This window comes from Xenopus laevis, chromosome 1S, assembly GCF_017654675.1.
Source record: "Xenopus laevis strain J_2021 chromosome 1S, Xenopus_laevis_v10.1, whole genome shotgun sequence".
NCBI lineage: Eukaryota > Metazoa > Chordata > Amphibia > Anura > Pipidae > Xenopus > Xenopus laevis.
The window spans coordinates 198,997,419-199,016,127 of record NC_054372.1 but is presented as its reverse complement, the minus strand read 5'-3'; the positions used below and the strand labels follow the sequence as shown (position 1 = coordinate 199,016,127).

The window sequence follows — 18,709 nt, the reverse complement described above, 5'->3', positions numbered from 1 at the left end:
GCGGGTTTGTGCACCAAATTCTGTTGAATTACCGTTAAAATAGGGCTTTAAAAGGAAAGTAAACCTTTTAAACAAGGGAATGTAAAACTGATGAGGGGACTATTCTAAGCACTCTTGTCATTTACATTCATTTTGTTTTTATTCCAAGATATTAGGGGTTCATGTACTGTTAATATGAATGAATTTTGTTACAACAGCGCCACCTGCTGGTCAGTTTCCCACCAGTCTGACCAGCAAGTAGTCAAGGAAGTTGTCAGGAGAAACAAAGAGGCTGATGTTCTTCTGCTTAAAACACTGCGTATCTTGACAGTGCTTTATAAATATATGATGATGACGATGTGAGAGAGGTTTCTAATTTTATTCCTAAGCAGAAGAACATCAGCCTCTTTCTTTCTCCTGACAACTTCCTTGACTACTTGCTGGTCAGACTGGTGGGAAACTGACCAGCAGGTGGCGCTGTTGTAACAGAATTCATTCATATTAACAGCACATGTATCCCTTAATAGCTTGGAATAAAAACAAAATAAATAATGAATGTAAATTACAAAAGTGCTGAGAATAACCCCCTCATCACTTTTACATTCACTTATTTTAAAGGTTTACTTATCCTTTAATATGACTACGTAATAAAATTGTGAAATTTTCTAGTGTGGTGTATTAATGACAATGAATATAACGGCCTGACTTCTACCAAAGTGGTTACACCAGTTTCTGGCATCAAACTCTTCTTCTTTGGCTGAGAATGTTGGGCCAAACCAGCAGAAAAGAATTCACAGAAATGTCAAATTATGTTCATTACTATTCAGTTTTCATTTGTAACAATATGGGACTGATTTATTAATATTCTAGATTCCAGTTGTTTTCTATGATTTTATTTTAAAATTTGAGTTTCCCAAACTTGAATTTTCAAAAGAATTATCAAACAGAAAAAATAAAACTTGAAAATACGGAGTGAAAAAATATATGAAATCACTGGGACATCCATTTTCAATATTTACCCAATTTTAAAATTTGGGACTTTGGGGGAAAATTTTCAATTTTGCAGACTCTTTGAAAATGAATAATGATTTGTGGAGGCAGGGTTTGGAGTTTTTCTAATTTGACTTTCTTTGAGATGATGTGGGCAATCTGCAAATTAAATTTTTTTTTTCAAAAAATGAGACATACTTAAAATTTGCAATTTTAGTAAATCTGCCTCCCTATCTTTGTTTTGCTGCTAAGACCTTATTCTCTAAAATAACAAAATCAGCACTTTGGGGGTTCCTCTACCAGGAAAAAAAAATATTTCTCTATATTCAATTATTAAATTTATGAATTAAGTAACTTTACTTTACTGTTTTAGCATTAGCACATAAGGACAGAGTTATCAATAGTGGAAATTTCGCTTTTTGTTCATAATCAAATTTTCTCAAGTTTCAACAAAGCATTTTGGACCACAGGTCCCGAGATCTATTAACAACAATAGGGACATTTGCATGGGTTTAAATTTCTATCACTCCACTTACTTGAGAAATCTGAAGAGTTCAGGTTGAATTCTCTTTGCCAAGGAAATTTGGGTAAGTCTTACAACTAGAGAAAACTTTTCATAACTATAGAAAATTGATATGAGAAATGTGAGAAATTATTGCTTTAAGGGAAAATATGAGAAATCATTTTCACTTGAAAATCATTTATTGGTTTTTGTTAAATCTTTCTGAAATGTCAGGGTTACGGTATTTTATGGTTTGTTATTGGTACAACTAGACCTGGTACTTCTTCCTAGAACCACAATAATTAATTCACGGTACTTTTGGTTAGAGATGCACCAAACCCGCCAGAAGAGATTTGTCCAAATTCTGACTTAAAGACAAATTGCAGAATTAAAAAAAAATGTCTTCTTAGTTGTTCAGGGATCGAGTCATGTGATATTTAGGGTTCGGATTTGAAAAATTTGGGTTTTGGCCAAATCCTGAACTCAGTCTTGGATTGGTGCATCTATTGAGTGGATTTTATTTGGTAGAAGATAATGGAAGCTGTTGGTTTGCTGTATCTGGTGGTAGAGACGTTTGGATCGGTTCTCTCTGCCTTATGGATCATGTAGAAAGCCTTCCCTTCCTGTGATGGATATTCTGATGGACAGTTGCCCCTCGAGTGCCGACATGGAGAACGGCCAAACCTGCCCAAACCAACCAATATCCGCAGTACAGTCAGGATCTCCAAGGTAGTAAAATCCATATCCAAATATTCAGATCTGAATCAGAATTCTTTTTTACTACTGTTGACTAAGCGAGGAGATCATCATTTTTTGTTATGGGTTCCACCGGTTTTGTCAAACCACCAAACTCCTCTATATTTTTGAGATCTTCAACCCGATGCCACATGGGCCCTCAGTTTTATAACCCCAGTAGCTCATTGTAGCCAAACTGGCAATTACAGAACCAGCTGAATCAATCAAAAAGGGGCAGTTCTTTCTAATTAAATTATCAATGAAATGGGCGTAATTAGTTCAAACCTTGGAGGCCGATGATTCTCATAGGAGCCCAATCAATTTATTCTGGTGTCAAATATGTTTTGTATCATTTCATTATTCACTGACTAATCCAATGTTTTCTACATATGGTTTCCCATTTATCTAGCAAAATCAGTTCTTGAGTGGGTGCTCTGCAAAAAAACAAAAACTTTTCCATACATTATTGTAATTTAGCCTTTTTGCGTTAGAGACCTTCTATGTCTCCATTCAGTGTCTATAGTTTTGGAATAGTCTTAAGGTTCAATCAAACCTTTCTCTCTCCATATTTCGATTTAATTGTATCTGAATTTTTGAGATTAATTGGTCAAAAAAAAATCTTGAAAATGAAAAAAATGTAGCAGCTAAAACCTGGCATGCTTCCATAGAAGTCAATGAGAGATGTGTTATCAACATTCAGGTCATTTTTGTATTTTCCCAAAACTGTGTTTTTTGTAAACACATACGAGAAAATCAAGTAGTGATGAAAAAAGCTTGATTGAGTTTAATTACAATTAATCAAATTTTTTAAAAATGAAAAGATGAATTCAAAGTGGAAAATGAGTAGTATTGGTCAAAAATGATATTGTCTAGACCAGTGATCCCAAACCAGTGGCTAATGAGACAAAAGTTCCTCACCAACCCCTTGGATGTTGCTCCCAGTGGCCTCAAAGCAGGTGCTATTTTTTTTAATTCCAGGCTAGTTTTGGTGGCTAGTTTTTTGGCAAGTTTTGGTGGCCAAAAACCAGGTGTACTGCCAAACAGAGTCTACTGTAGGCTGCCAGTCCACATAGGGGCTACCAACAGTCAATCACATGCCATAATTGGCACCCCATGAATTTTTCATGCTTGTGTTGCTCTCCAACTTTTTTTTACATTTGAATGTGGCTCATGGGTAAAGACAGGTTTGGGATCTCAGGTCTAGACACTCTAGATGTAGAACATATCTCATGGCTGAAGCTAAAATTCCAGCACCTAAATAACAGGTTTTGGTTGTCAGAATGGTGGGAGCAGTTGAGGAAGAGCCACAGGTTGAAGACTGAAATAGAAGACCCCAACATTGATCCTTGATTCTCTTCCTTAAAGGTTCAGCTAACTTCACAGTGCACATAAATGAAATCCAAACGTACAAATAACCTCACAATATATTCAGTTAAACACAAATCTTATTGTATTGTGGTACCCGGCCTCCATTCCACTACTGTTGAGACTAGATAAGACGGTGATTGCCGTGTAGGCTTCAACCCTTTTTGGAGACAATTTCATGCACATTTCATGGTCGATTGTTTGCACAACGTGATGACTATGATCACTGAGGATCTTGGTGCTTAGTGAGTCTTGTCTTAAACCCATTAGCGCATCCGGAAACCCTATCATTGACCTCGGACTAATCCCCACTTCCTGATTGGACATTCAGCCAACTTAACAAAGTCCTGATTGTTCTAGAAGGAGATCATTTACATTCGGTTCATTAAAACCCAGTAATGAAAGAGGAATGTGACTGTACAGAGACCCGCTGTTCATTCCTTCTGTCTCGGCCACATCTCTGATTTTGTAAGAACGATCTATTTCCTTTGCAGCCTCAGTATTTAATACTGTTTCTCCAAAAATTTTAAAACTAAAAACACAATGATGTTAAAATGCTGTATTTGAATTTTTATAGATGTATATAAAATGAGAGGTTGTTCATTAAATGTGATCATTTCATGATAGAATGTTGTTTGGGTTTTATTTTTAGGGGGTGGAATTCTTAACCAATGAAATAAGGTGAAACAGGTGATTGGAATATTGTGTATTTGTTATACGTCTGGGACAACAATGTTCCTACTGCTTGACTTAAAGGATAAGTAAATCTTTAAAACCAGTGAATGTAAAACTGATGAGGGGGCTATTCTAAGCACTTTTGTAATTTACATTCATTATTTATTTTGTTTTTATTCCAAGATATTAAGGGATACATGTACTGTTAATATGAATGAATTTTGTTACACCAGCGCCACCTGCTGGTCATTTCCACTTTATGAAATAACTAAGTGACCTACTTGCCCCCCCCTGATGGCAGCCCCCCCCCCCAGTTAATAAGCGCTCGTGTCTGTGATGCCCAATTATCAGCGGGGATCAAGGGGGGCACTTGAAGCTCAGGTTAAAAGACAAGACCTGGAAATGATAAATATTTTATTAGTCGACTCAGGTCCCATTATTCCTGCAGCTCCCGGGCTGGGAGTCTGGGCACATGGATAGTGATAAGGATAATTCACTGACCTCAGTCTTGGCCCAGACATGCGCAGAGACACTAATATGACACAATTCTTCATTTGACTTTAAGGTGACTACTACTGGGACACACAGCTGTAATCCCCCTATAGATGCCTCCAAGTAACCCTCCTCCAGCCCATCAACTCTCTCATACCTTAGTGTTGCCTTTAACATAAATTTACATAATTTACATAAACATACAGATTTTAAATATTAATGAGGTTTTGCTGACTCTGCTTTTGCTTAGTGTTCTTAGTACTACTACTACTATGTAATATTATAGAGTGTCCACTAGTGTCTCCTGACTGCCGTCTCCAAACCAAGTCACGTGTCATTTTCTGCCTTCTTCCCACCATCAGTAACAGTGTTTCTCCTACTTCCTAAAAACTTCCAGAAACCAGCCAATCACAGACTCTTCTTGCCTCTTCAGGTGAGTTATGTTTGGTTCTATCTAATGACAAGGGTTCAGAAGCCAGCCAATCAAAGACTCTTCCCAATCCTTCAGTAAAGGAGAGATTGGTTGTAAGCCAATGTATAAGGTTATCCACCCTTAAACCAGCCAATCATTGCCTCTCCCTGTCCCCTTCAGGTGAGTTGAGTTTAGCTTTAGCCAATAGAAAAGGATACAAACCAGCCAGCCAATAACTGACTGCCCCACTACCTCCAGGACAGCGGAATTTGGGTCTAGCTAATGGCAAAGGTGCCCAACACACTACAGGAGAGCTGTGATTGGTTCAGCACAGAACCAGGCAGTAGAGCAGGCAGGGACAAAAAGCAGGTAAGTACTGCAGGCAGCTCTGTATAGAACTAGGGGTGAGCTCAGCTGATCTTTACATTATGTGCCTTTAAATGTTACCACTTTGCTCAGTTATGTATATCCTGTGGCTCAGTATATCACATTATATCACAGTATATCACATTATATCAAATTATATCACAGCATATCACATTATATCACAGTATAACACATCATATCATATGTCACATTATATCACAGTATATCACATTATATCACAGTATAACACATCATATCACAGTATATCACATTATATCACAGTATATCGCAGTATATCACAGTATATCACAGTATATCACATTATATCACAGTATATAACTATATCACAGTATATCGCAGTATATCACATTATATCACAGCATATCTCAGTATATCACATTATATCACAGTATATCACATTATATCGCAGTATATCACATTATATCACAGTATATAACATGTTTTCACAGTATATTGCAGTATATCATATTATATCACAGTATATCACAGTATAACACAATATATAACAGTATAATACATTATATCGCAATATATCGCAGTATATCACATTATATTATAGTATATCACATTATATCACAGTATATCACTATATCACAGTATATTGCATTTTATCACATATCACAGTATATCACATATCACAGTATATCACATAATATCACATAATATCACATTATATCACATTATATCACATAATATTACAATATATCACAGTATATCACATTATATCACAGTATAAGTGAGCACTGAGTAGCGGAGTCTGTGCAGCTGTCGGCTGAGAATATTAAAGTGCCATGAAAACCCGGGTGCGCACCCCCCTCCCAGTGATAAATTCCGCAGCCAATAGTGTGAGTTATTCCAGGTGAATAATGTGCCGCCTGTTCCGCCTTCTCTCGCCGGTCCCTGATTGTAAGTTCCACGAAACCAATTAGGACCGCTTCAACTCACCACCACTTAGCTGCTCCCCTATAGTGCCGGGTGCTCAGTCCGCAGCGTCCCCACTGCCAACAGTAAATACACAAACAGAAGGACGGCCCTCCGGTAAAGAACAGGATTTTATTGCTGAGTACTGTAGAAATATATAGGCCTTACGCGTTTCGGGAACACCTTCCCTTAATCATAGCCTGTCTGTTTGTGTATTTCCTGATTGTAAGTTGCTTCATCGGAGGAATATTCCGGCCAATAAAGAACTTACTGCAACAAAATCCAAAGTAGCTGTAGCACACAAATCTGTTTGGTGAATATACAAAGTGATTTATTGGCCATGTTTCTGCAGTCTACAATGAGCCAATAAATCACTTTGTATTTTCACCAAACGGATTTGTGTGCTACAGCTACTTTGGATTTTGTTGCAGATTGTTTTGGCCCTGAGCAGGGGGTCTTATACGCTGTATAGCACCAGACTCCTTACAATGAATATGGAGTAGCAGGTGAGCTCTCACTTCTGTGCGGAATAAAGAACTTACTGGACCTTCAACAGGCAAAGTCGATCATTGTGAGTCAGGCGGAGATTCTGTTTCCTCTGGTTTAGGATGAAAATCCTGTATGAAAAGCTCCTGCCCAAGGATTGTTATACACGGTGTCACATTAGTAGTAACAGATATTTACCATTTATATCTTATTTTAACCCACTTTTTGTTCTCCTGTATTGGGGGAGGTTTATAGGAAATGAATAAGAGTCTCTAGGCCAGTGATCCCCAACCAGTAGCTCGTGAGTAACATGTTACTCTCCAACCGTTTGGATGTTGCTCTCAGTGGCCTCAAAGCAGGAGCTTATTTTTGAATTCCAGGTTTGGAGGCAAGTTTTATTTTGTATAAAATCAGTTGTACTGCCAAACAGAGTCTCAATGTAGGTTAACAATCCACATAGGGACTACGAAATGGTCAATCACAGCCCTTATTTGGCACCTTTGGAACATTTTTCATGCTAGTGATGCTCCCCAACTCCTTTTACTTCTGAATGTTGCTCACGGGTTCAAAAGGTTGGGGATCTCTGCTCTAGAGCCACACTCAGCTGCAGTACACTGTACCAACCAATAGGTGGAACCATTACTCCACCAAAGTCCACTCACTCCTGGCTTATGGCAAAGCACCTAAGCCAATCAGGACTGTTGCACCACCTTCAGAAGAGCTGGGATTGGCTCAATGCAGAACCAGGAAGTAGGGAGGCATGGAAAGTAGGTAAGTACTACAGGCAGCTAGTTCTATATCATTCATCCACTGAGATTTCCTAACAGGAGAAACTCATGCAAATATTCTATGTGTGGGCTTGGTGACTTCACAATCATTTTAGGTTGAGTGAGGCTGGGAACTGATGTTGGGGATCAGGCTCACAGTTGAGGTTCCAATTCATCTCACAGGGTTTCTGTTGGGTTGAGGTCAGAGTTCTGTGCAGTCAGGTTCTTCCCATCTCATCAAACTCATTATGTACAGACCTGGCTCTGAAATGTATCCCCCCCAACCCTCCAAGAGGTTCTACAAAGTAGGAAGCACAGAATTCACTGGAACCAGGGGCCAATCATGGAAAAAGCCCCAGCCTGTTATTCTATGAAATTCAGACAGGTGGTGTTCTCTTCTCATCTGCCCAACCATCAGACTGACATGAGGGGAAATGCCATTTATCTCCCCAGAAGGCATGTTTTTTTGGTTTCCTACAGATAACTACTAGCCGGTTGGTCTGACACTGCACAAGCAAATGGAAGTGGAACCTTTTGTGTCTTTTTAATCCATCCATATACTGTAGGTCAGATATATCTCACTGCAACTTCCCTTGAGCGGAACAACCCACTCGGTGCAGTGCCCCAAAGCAGGAAGATAAAATCACAACTATTGGAGTTCGGCACACACAGGGTTAAGGCACTGGCTGTGAGATCAGTTTAGCAACTGTGCAGCTGCCTCCAACACATTTCTATAACAATGCATGTGAAGTATATTAACAAATAATCAGAGTATAAATTCCCCTTTAAAAGCATCTCCGCCTGATCCAGTGGGGCTCAAGGAGGATCCGGCCCAGAAGGGGTTACACAGGGCTGTCTGGGAGCTGGAACAGTCTGAGACCCAGTTCTCTGTCTCTGGCCCGTCTCCTCCACACATCTAATAAGCAATTAACTTCTGAAGAGCAGAAAAAAAGGTCTAATTTGTTCATGAGTCGTGTTTATCTGATAGGGTGCATGATTGATTCTTTATTTATAAGTGAGTTCCGTAGTCTGTGCTCCTAATATACACAGTGTGATGGATGGAGGGAGACACATGAGGCTTCTAATGGAAGGCTGTGGGCAGGGAGGGTAATTAGCTGCAAAAGCCAAGCCGGACGCATACACTTGATTATATATATTTCTCTAGCCCCTCCCCCTATATTTATATAAGTATTTTTATTTATACCCAGAAACATAATGTGTCAGTCCGACCCCAAGGAGACTGACCCCCAATATACACAGCAACGGGGCACAAGCCCAGCCAATAGCAAGTGATTTCTGTGCAATGAAATTGGGGGAATATAGAAATTTGAGAAACAATTTGCAGCTGGGGGTGCTGGTGGGTCCAGAGTACTATAGCAGGGTGACACCCCAATGTTTCTATATATCTGTAACCTTGTTATGAGCTAAGGGGACCCAGTCTGAAGGTCAGTTAGGGGGAGATTTGGGGTGAGTGCTTATTTGTACCCTGGGTACCCCTGGAACTATAGCAGGGTGACACCCCAATGTTTCTATATATCTGTAACCTTGTTATGAGCTAAGGCGGCACATTCTGAAGGTCAGTTAGGGGGAGATTTGGGGTGAGTGCTTATTTGTACCCTGGGTACCCCTGGAACTATAGCAGGGTGACACCCCAATGTTTCTATATATCTGTAACCTTGTTATGAGCTAAGGGGCCCCAGTCTGAAGGTCAGTTAGGGGGAGATTTGGGGTGAGTGCTTATTTGTACCCTGGGTACCCCTGGAACTATAGCAGGGTGACACCCCAATGTTTCTATATATCTGTAACCTTGTTATGAGCTAAGGGGGCCCAGTCTGAAGGTCAGTTAGGGGGAGATTTGGGGTGAGTGCTTATTTGTACCCTGGGTACCCCTGGAACTATAGCAGGGTGATTGTTACCCCAATGTTTCTATATATCTGTAACCTTGTTATGAGCTAAGGGGGCCCAGTCTGAAGGTCAGTTAGGGGGAGATTTAGGGTGAGTGCTTATTTGTACCCTGGGTACCCCTGGAACTATAGCAGGGTGACACCCCAATGTTTCTATATATCTGTAACCTTGTTATGAGCTAAGGGGGCCCAGTATGAAGGTCAGTTAGGGGGAGATTTGGGGTGAGTGCTTATTTGTACCCTGGGTACCCCTGGAACTATAGCAGGGTGAAACCCCAATGTTTCTATATATCTGTAACCTTGTTATGAGCTAAGGGGGCTCAGTCTGAAGGTCAGTTAGGGGGAGATTTGGGGTGAGTGATTATTTGTGCCCTGGGTACCCCTGGAACTATAGCAGGGTGACACCCCAATGTTTCTATATATCTGTAACCTTGTTATGAGCTAAGGGGGCCCAGTCTGAAGGTCAGTTAGGGGGAGATTTGGGGTGAGTGTTTATTTGTACCCTGGGTACCCCTGGAACTATAGCAGGGTGACTGTTACCCCAATGTTTCTATATATCTGTAACCTTGTTATGAGCTAAGGGGGCCCAGTCTGAAGGTCAGTTAGGGGGAGATTTGGGGTGAGTGATTATTTGTGCCCTGGGTACCCCTGGAACTATAGCAGGCTGACACCCCAATGTTTCTATTTATCTGTAACCTTGTTATGAGCTAAGGGGGCCCAGTCTGAAGGTCAGTTAGGGGGAGATTTGGGGTGAGTGTTTATTTGTACCCTGGGTACCCCTGGAACTATGGAACTACTGGAACAAACACTACATCCCTGTGTTTTTCAAACCTAGCAACACACTGAGACAAAAACTGGTACACCCAAAGGATCCAACCCCTAAAGAAAAACAAAGCAATGTGGTATACGGAGTCCAGTGTAGTGAGGAGAGCACAGATCTATACATTGGGGAGACAAAACAACTACTCACCAAGCGAATGGCTCAGCATAGGAGGGAGAACTCTACAGGACAAAACTCAGCTGTCTTTCTACACCTAAAAGACAAGGGACCCTCCTTTGAAGACAGCAAGGTCCAAATCTTGGATAAAGAAGACGCTGGTTTGAACGAGGCGTGAAAGAGGCGATTCATGTCAAGGTGGAGAGACCATCCCTGAACAGAGTTGGGGGCCTTCGACACCACCTGTCTGCTACATACAATGTGTTCTAACATCTGTACCCGGGGGATTCAGAACACTTCACACATCCATTCATGTAACTCTCACAAGTAACAGCTGTATCTAGGAGTCACATGACACATTGGATAATCCTATCACATAACTACACACAATCTACACCTCTGTGAATTTCTTCAGATGTCGCCTCTTTGAAGAGTTACAATGTGCCATTGTGATTGGATTAGTGGAAGAGTTTATATGGCGAGAACTTCCCACACCAGTCAGTTGTACTGAAGAAGCCGCTCGGATGAGTAGTGAAACGTCTTCATTGATTATTCAGCAAGTCCAGTTGTTTTATAATTACTTATATTAGATATACCATGACCTGGATGAATGGAAATCTTCATAGTCATACATGAGACAGAGCTAAGTATTCAGATAGATCTGTGCTGAGAATAAGAAGTGCCCTGATAGGATCTGGCCCTGCCTGGGGGCAACACAAGGACAAGGAATATTCTTGGGTCCAATAAAGATATTGTTAGTGAATCTCCCCCAGTGCTGAGGGTTGAACATCATATTTTATTTGTAATGTTAATGAGGGATCTTATGGTGATATCCCTTTAAAAAGTACATGCCACCTTGGGGAGGAGGATTCTGGGAGGAAGAGGCACTTTTGGGTTGATGAGGGGCAGTTTAAAGACAGTGATGCCCCTACTGGGGGATTAGGGATAGTTTGAGAAAAGGGAGGATTCTGCAAGGAAGATGCACTTCCAGAGAATGAGAAGGAACCAGTCAATGTCCAGTTGAGAGGAGGGTCAGACAGAAGACAGATTGTGTGTTGCCTGTTGTGTGGTCACTGTTGTACAATGTGAAGGAGGAGATGAGCCCAGGCAGTGTCTCATGGAGAGGAGGGACAGTTTGAAGACTGGAGTGAGCACCTGCTGGAGAGCCAAGGGGCAATGGGACCAGACAGTGTCCTGGGAAACAAGAGTGAGCCACAGGGGCAATTTAAAGAGGAGGATTTAAAGTGTAGGTCAGTGCCCCTGTCTGACAGTTGTAGTTTCATGTCATGGCTCAACCATAGGGACAATATGAAGAGGTGTTGGATTTTGAGTTGAAACAGCCCTGTCAGGGAGAGGAAGGGACGTCTCACAGCAAGAGTCTGTCACAGCAAAGAGGAGGAGGCAGAGGAGGCATCTCCAGGGGGTAGAGGAGAGTAAAACCAATGGCAAGGGTGTGTCACAGAGGTTAATTCAGGGAGTAGGAGGCAGAGGAGAACTTTGAGAGGGACTGGCCCCAGGGGGAGGAAAGTCTTCGATCAAAGGAAGAAATCCTTCAAGCAGTGGAGGCAACAGAACAGCCACAGGAGCAGCAACTGGAGACATCGTGGCAGGTAGGAAAATGTGGCATTTAGAGAGGAAGAAGAACTGCTTGGAGGAAAATGCAGATTATTTTTAGCTATAAAACCAGCAGGAGCAGATTTGTGGGGAGGTCATAAAGCCCCGGGCCTAGTCCAGCGTTAGAAAAATCTGCCAATTTACATCCAGGACTCAGAGGAATATGATAAGATAAGCTTTTTTATTCCCGGATACGAGGAGACAAACGACACAGAAGAAAGCTGCAGTTTGTTTGACTTTTCCAGTCGCATAACTTTCCTAATGCACTGAGGACTATACGCAATACAAACTTTACTTATCCGCGTGTTCATACACATGTGTGCATACGCACCTGGGGGAGCAGACAGACTGCGGACGTCTGGTGCATACGGAAATAGAATTCCAGCCCAGATGGGGATTCCTCTGCCGCCTGCAAGGAAGAGAAGCCATCAGAAACCGTCAGTACTTGGAACTCTACTCACTCATTACTCACCGCTACTCCTGTCTTGAAACCCCTGTGTTACTCTGCAATGGGAAAGAGACTTACTCTGAGCTCCATCCTCGTGAGTCTCAACTATTAGTTGTATAGTATTTAACCACATACACTACTAAACACACAACCCAGTCACATGAATTCATTAGCACCCACTGATAGTGATGGGAAAATAAATAGGGATGGATTTGCGATGAATTTCTACGTTTCACAGCCAGCGAATAAATCCTTTAAATTACTATTAAAATTTGCTGGCAAGAAATCCGCCACAACCACCGGTTGACTTTAATGCATTTGTACAAATAGTCCTGAGTATAGAAATTGTCACTCGCATCAAAATTGTCGAGCGTAAAATTTATTTTGATGGCCGTTGACTTCAATGGGTCACAGATTCAACCCACTGACATTACACCCCCCACACTGAGATATTACTAAGCTCTAGCCTGTCCCCATTACATAACAGAGTAACACCCCCCCACCTCCAGCATTAATAGGGGATTTACCCCACCAGCAACAAGTGGTATAATATATACCCCCAGCACCTGGTAGTAAAATGTATCCCTACCCCCAGAATCAGGTGGTGATATGTATCCCCCCAAATGCCATTGGCACAGTAAATCCCCCCAGCACCTACTGGCACAATGTATATTCTGTACTTGAATGGCTGCCCCCATGGCTACACAGCAGCTTGTTTATATAAACTATAGTAGTACTTATCTGTTATCTACTGTGTATCCTGTGCTTGAATGGCTGCCCCCATGGCTACACAGCAGCTTGTTTATATAAACTATAGTAGTACTTATCTGTTATCTACTGTGTATCCTGTGCTTGAATGGCTGCCCCCATGGCTACACAGCAGCTTGTTTATATAAACTATAGTAGTACTTATCTGTTATCTACTGTGTATCCTGTGCTTGAATGGCTGCCCCCATGGCTACACAGCAGCTTGTTTATATAAACTATAGTAGTACTTATCTGTTATCTACTGTGTATCCTGTGCTTGAATGGCTGCCCCCATGGCTACACAGCAGCTTGTTTATATAAACTATAGTAGTACTTATCTGTTATCTACTGTGTATCCTGTGCTTGAATGGCTGCCCCCATGGGTACACAGCAGCTTGTTTATATAAACTATAGTAGTACTTATCTGTTATCTACTGTGTATCCTGTGCTTGAATGGCTGCCCCCATGGCTACACAGCAGCTTGTTTATATAAACTACAGTAGTACTTATCTGTTATCTACTGTGTATCCTGTGCTTGAATGGCTGCCCCCATGGCTACACAGCAGCTTGTTTATATAAACTATAGTAGTACTTATTTGTTATCTACTGTGTATCCTGTGCTTGAATGGCTGCCCCCATGGGTACACAGCAGCTTGTTTATATAAACTATAGTAGTACTTATCTGTTATCTACTGTGTATCCTGTGCTTGAATGGCTGCCCCCATGGCTACACAGCAGCTTGTTTATATAAACTATAGTAGTACTTATCTGTTATCTACTGTGTATCCTGTGCTTGAATGGCTGCCCCCATGGGTACACAGCAGCTTGTTTATATAAACTATAGTAGTACTTATCTGTTATCTACTGTGTATCCTGCGCTTGAATGGCTGCCCCCATGGCTACACAGCAGCTTGTTTATATAAACTACAGTAGTACTTATCTGTTATCTACTGTGTATCCTGCGCTTGAATGGCTGCCCCCATGGCTACACAGCAGCTTGTTTATATAAACTATAGTAGTACTTATCTGTTATCTATTGTGTATCCTGTGCTTGAATGGCTGCCCCCATGGCTACACAGCAGTTTGTTTATATAAACTATTGTTTGTTTTACTGTTCCTTTAACAGGAAGCTAAAGAACAAGTAAAAACCTTGCCGCACCCTGTGTGACATCAGGAGATAAAACAAGTTCCACTGGTTATAGAGAGAGAGAGAAGAACTTTCAGTTTCGTTTCTTGTTCCTGATTTCAGTGATGGCGGCTGCTGATCTGAGAGACGAGCTGAGCTGCTCCATCTGCCTGAGCATTTATACTGATCCTGTATCCCTGCCGTGTGCCCATAACTTCTGCCAGGTCTGTATTGGGACAACATGGGACACCCAGGAGGGATCTGGGGCTTATTCCTGCCCTGAATGTAGAGCAGAGTATCAGGAACGCCCTGCCCTGCTCAGGAACAGAACTCTACGTAACATAGCAGAGAGATTCCTTCCAACTGAGACAGAGCAGGGGGAGACTGGGATCTTCTGCACCTACTGTGTCCTCTCTCCTGTACCTGCTGCTAAATCCTGTCTCCTGTGTGAGGCTTCTCTGTGTGATACCCACCTGAGGGGGCACAGCAAGTCAGCAGAACATGTACTGACCCAACCCACCGACTCCTTTATGGGGAGAAAATGTTCTGTACATCACAAGGTTCTGGAGTATTTCTGCTGTGAGGAGTCTGTCTGTGTCTGTGTGTCCTGCTGTCTGGCCGGAGAGCACAGGGGCCACAGGGTGGAGCTGCTGAGTGAGGCCTCTGAGAAGAAGAAGGAGACACTGAGGAAAGTTCTGGAGAAACTGAGGCCAGAGAGAGAGGAGACTGAGAGAGGAGCCCAGAGACTGCAGGAGCGCAGGAGAGAAGTGGCAGAAAAAGCAGCCGGTGAGACAGAGAGAGTCACTGCCCTGTTTAGAGACATCAGGGAACAGCTGGAAGCCCTAGAGAAGCGACTCCTGAGTGACATCTCCAGCCAGAAAGAGAAGCTCTCACTCACACTCACTGATCTGATGGAGCAGCTGGAAATAAAGAAGGACGAGCTGTCCAGGAAGATCCGTCACATTGAGGAGCTGTGCAACATGGCAGATCCACTCACTGTCCTACAGGAACGGGAATCACATGGAGCTGCAGATAATGAGGGGGGCAGAGAGAGACATGATATAAAGGTCCCTGCTGTAGGGGATCTGGATGTGGATCTGATCTCAGAGACATTACTCACAGGCTTAGCTGCCATTGGGACTGGGGTAAAGGGAAGGATCTATGGGCAGGAGGCTACAGACCTGTTACTGGATATAAACACGGCTGGGAATTATGTATTTGTATCAGGGGACAGGAAATCTGCTTCCTACTCACTCACAGACCAGCGTCACCCACAAACCCCAGAGAGATTTCAGGGTCCTCAGACTTTAAGCAGCAAGAGTTTCCCCTCAGGGCGACATTACTGGGAAGTGGAGGTCAGTGAATCAGGGAACTGGAGGGTAGGGGTGGCCTATCCCAGTATAGAGAGGGGAGGGGGTCAGTCCTGGATTGGGGATAATAACAAGTCCTGGTGTTTGTGGAGATGGAATAATAAATATTCAGTGAGACATGACAGTAAAGACACAAAGTTACCCCACGTCTCTTCCTGCAGGAGAATCAGGATCTCATTGGACTATGAGGCCGGACGTCTGTCCTTTTATGAGCTGAGTGAGCCAATCAGACACTTACACACCTTCACTGCCACATTCACTGAGCCCCTTCATGCTGCATTCTGGGTATGGGGTGATAATGTCTGGGTGAGAATCGTTAGTTAGGGAACTGCCCAGCAGGAAACCCATTGCCAGAGTTGCCCTTAGCCCAGTGATGGCAGGGAAGGAAAGGAGACACATAGATGTTGGCCAGTCTGCCCTAACAAACACAGGATAACTATTTCACTAAGTAGATCAGCTAAATTCAATATCTGTCTCACCAGCAGACCTGCTCCCCCTTATTGGGCTCCCTATTAAACAACCACTTGTGCCGCTGTGTCTCCGCGCAGAAATGCAAAGGGAAGCCGGGAGGGGACCCCCAGTGACTGCCTGGAGGGGCCTTCATATTGCAGTCCTGTGGGCCCCCATTGCTCCAGTCCGACCCTGCTCACCAGAATGACATTTATTGCTTTTTTTGTATCCTTAGAGTTTTTCTCAGGACATAACTTTTAAAGTCCCCCCTCTTCCCAATAACATTTCCTATTCGCTGTCGTCAGTTCTCTCCCCTGTATCTCTCTTTCCCAGCCCTCCTCTATCAACCTCTATCAATGTCCCACCTTCTGTTCATAGTGGGAATGTGTTGCACTAGTGTGTAAAGTGTGGGCTCATGGATGTGTATAACTGTCTATAGAAATGAATTATAAAAAGAGAAAGAAAAGTATCCCTTATTTACCAATCACATTAATTCACTAACACAGTTTCTATAAAACACTGGATGCTTATACTTTCTATTAAATTATCGCTCTGTTACAATTAATGACAATGAGATATAATTGTGGATGAAATAAATTTACTTATAATCAATAAAGTGCTGGTGTGAGGATATTGTGATTTAATTCATCTCTTTATTAGCACCTTAAGTGCATAAGTGCCAGGAATTATAAAGTGACTTGTTGCTTAATCAATCCATAAAGATTTTTAGAGTTAATTAAAAATTCAATTGTGCAGACAATTAATTATAAATATAAAGTGATGAAGTGCTTAACTAAAATCCCAATTCATCCAGAGAAAATCATATATCTGCTTAGGTTGCTTGATTAGTAAGAAAAAGGAAATTAATAGTAAGTGGAGAAGTCCCGTTAGGCTGTCTGGTATTTTTCTCAGGGACCCCACAAGGCTGAGAAAGTCAGGGTTTCAGGGACTGTGGTCTCAATAATATTGTGTAAGAACTGGTTATCCTATAAATCCACAGATCCCCTTGCCCTTAGTAGAGAAAACAGTATTAGATTGAGTAGAATAAAAAGGAAACCGTTTAAAAGGGATTTCACTAAAACACCCCCCAAGGATGTCAATAAAATGGTATAAACCGTATATGTAAGGAAGCTGCCGACGCGCGTTTCGCTATTTAGCTTTGTCAAAGGCAATGCGGGTGGATACGGACGCTGAGTATTTATAACCTCCTAAGGTCGTGTTATCTACTTTGTGCAGCTTTACGTTCAGCGTAATAACGAAAATGTTTGTGGGCGAAGTGACGTCTTGGAGTTCACTAATGTCTCTAATCTCGCCCATTGAGACACTGAATCTCTTACAGTTGATGTAATCATTAACTTTGTGTTTTATCCCAAACCTATCCATAAAGCTGCTAACTTTCATTATTTTTTCACAGATGTTGCACTTCCCACATTGAAAGCACCCTGGATTTTTAACTGTTTGTTTTTTAATTTGTTTTTTAGTTTGGAAGAAAGAGGCTGATGTTCTTCTGCTTAGGAAAGATGTGAGAAAGGTTTCTAATTTTATTCCTAAGCAGAAGAACATCAGCCTCTTTCTTTCTCCTGACAACTTCCTTGACTACTTGCTGGTCAGACTGGTGGGAAACTGACCAGCAGGTGGCGCTGTTGTAACACAATTCATTCATATTAACAGCACATGTATCCCTTAATATCTTGCAATAAAAACAAAATAAATAATGAATGTAAATGACAAAAGTGCTTAGAATAGTCCCCTCATCAGTTTTACATTCAATTATTTTAAAGGTTTACTTATCCTTTCACTGAGGGGAAATTGTTAAAAGATTAATTTGGTTCCTGGTATTTAATAGCAGAGTAACAATCATAAAACTAATACCTTAATGTCGTTAAACAATGAAATAACTTCTTGTGAGCTGACTGTTGATATTATATAATAATAATAACAATAATGATAATAACAATAATGATAATAATAAAATGATAATAATAATAATAATAATATGCACAAATGTTTCTCAATTCAATAAAATCTGCTTTTAATTAGTAACCTGAAAGCTGCAGTTTTTGTTTATTATAAGGCGGATATACATCTTACTCAGGGTCGAACTGGCGCATTTGGGGCCCAGTGGATTCCAAACCTCGGGGGCCCCGTGCGCATGTTCAAGAAACAGCTCTGCTCATATAGTGCACCACATATTTTCTATTAGTTTTGCTGGATTGGGGGAGCGGGTCTGGGCTGGCGGGGGTCCATGAGGGTCAGGGACCCACTGGGTTTTTTCCTGCTGCCCCGCCGGCCCAGTCTGACCCTGATCTTACTCATGTACTATAACTTTATATATTCAACAGAAACGTATATTTTTTTGGCATATTTATGTAGATAATCTGCTTGAAACTCTGTGTAGAACC

The 18,709-nt window shown here is 41.7% G+C and overlaps 1 protein-coding gene across 1 annotated transcript; it reads left to right on the top strand.

The window, feature by feature from the left end:
• Positions 1-5,299: 5,299 nt before the first annotated feature.
• Positions 5,300-16,921, top strand: LOC121399546 (E3 ubiquitin/ISG15 ligase TRIM25-like). The gene is made up of 2 exons (XM_041580684.1): positions 5,300-5,519; positions 14,488-16,921. The coding sequence occupies exon 2, from the start codon at positions 14,613-14,615 to the stop codon at positions 16,179-16,181; it is 1,569 nt and encodes a 522-aa protein (XP_041436618.1). The 5' UTR covers positions 5,300-5,519; positions 14,488-14,612; the 3' UTR covers positions 16,182-16,921.
• The last annotated feature ends 1,788 nt before the right edge of the window (positions 16,922-18,709 follow it).

Coding starts and splice junctions, on each gene's coding strand:
- LOC121399546 (XM_041580684.1), top strand. CDS start 14,613: ATGGCGGCTGCTGATCTGAGAGACGAGCTGAGCTGCTCCATCTGCCTG.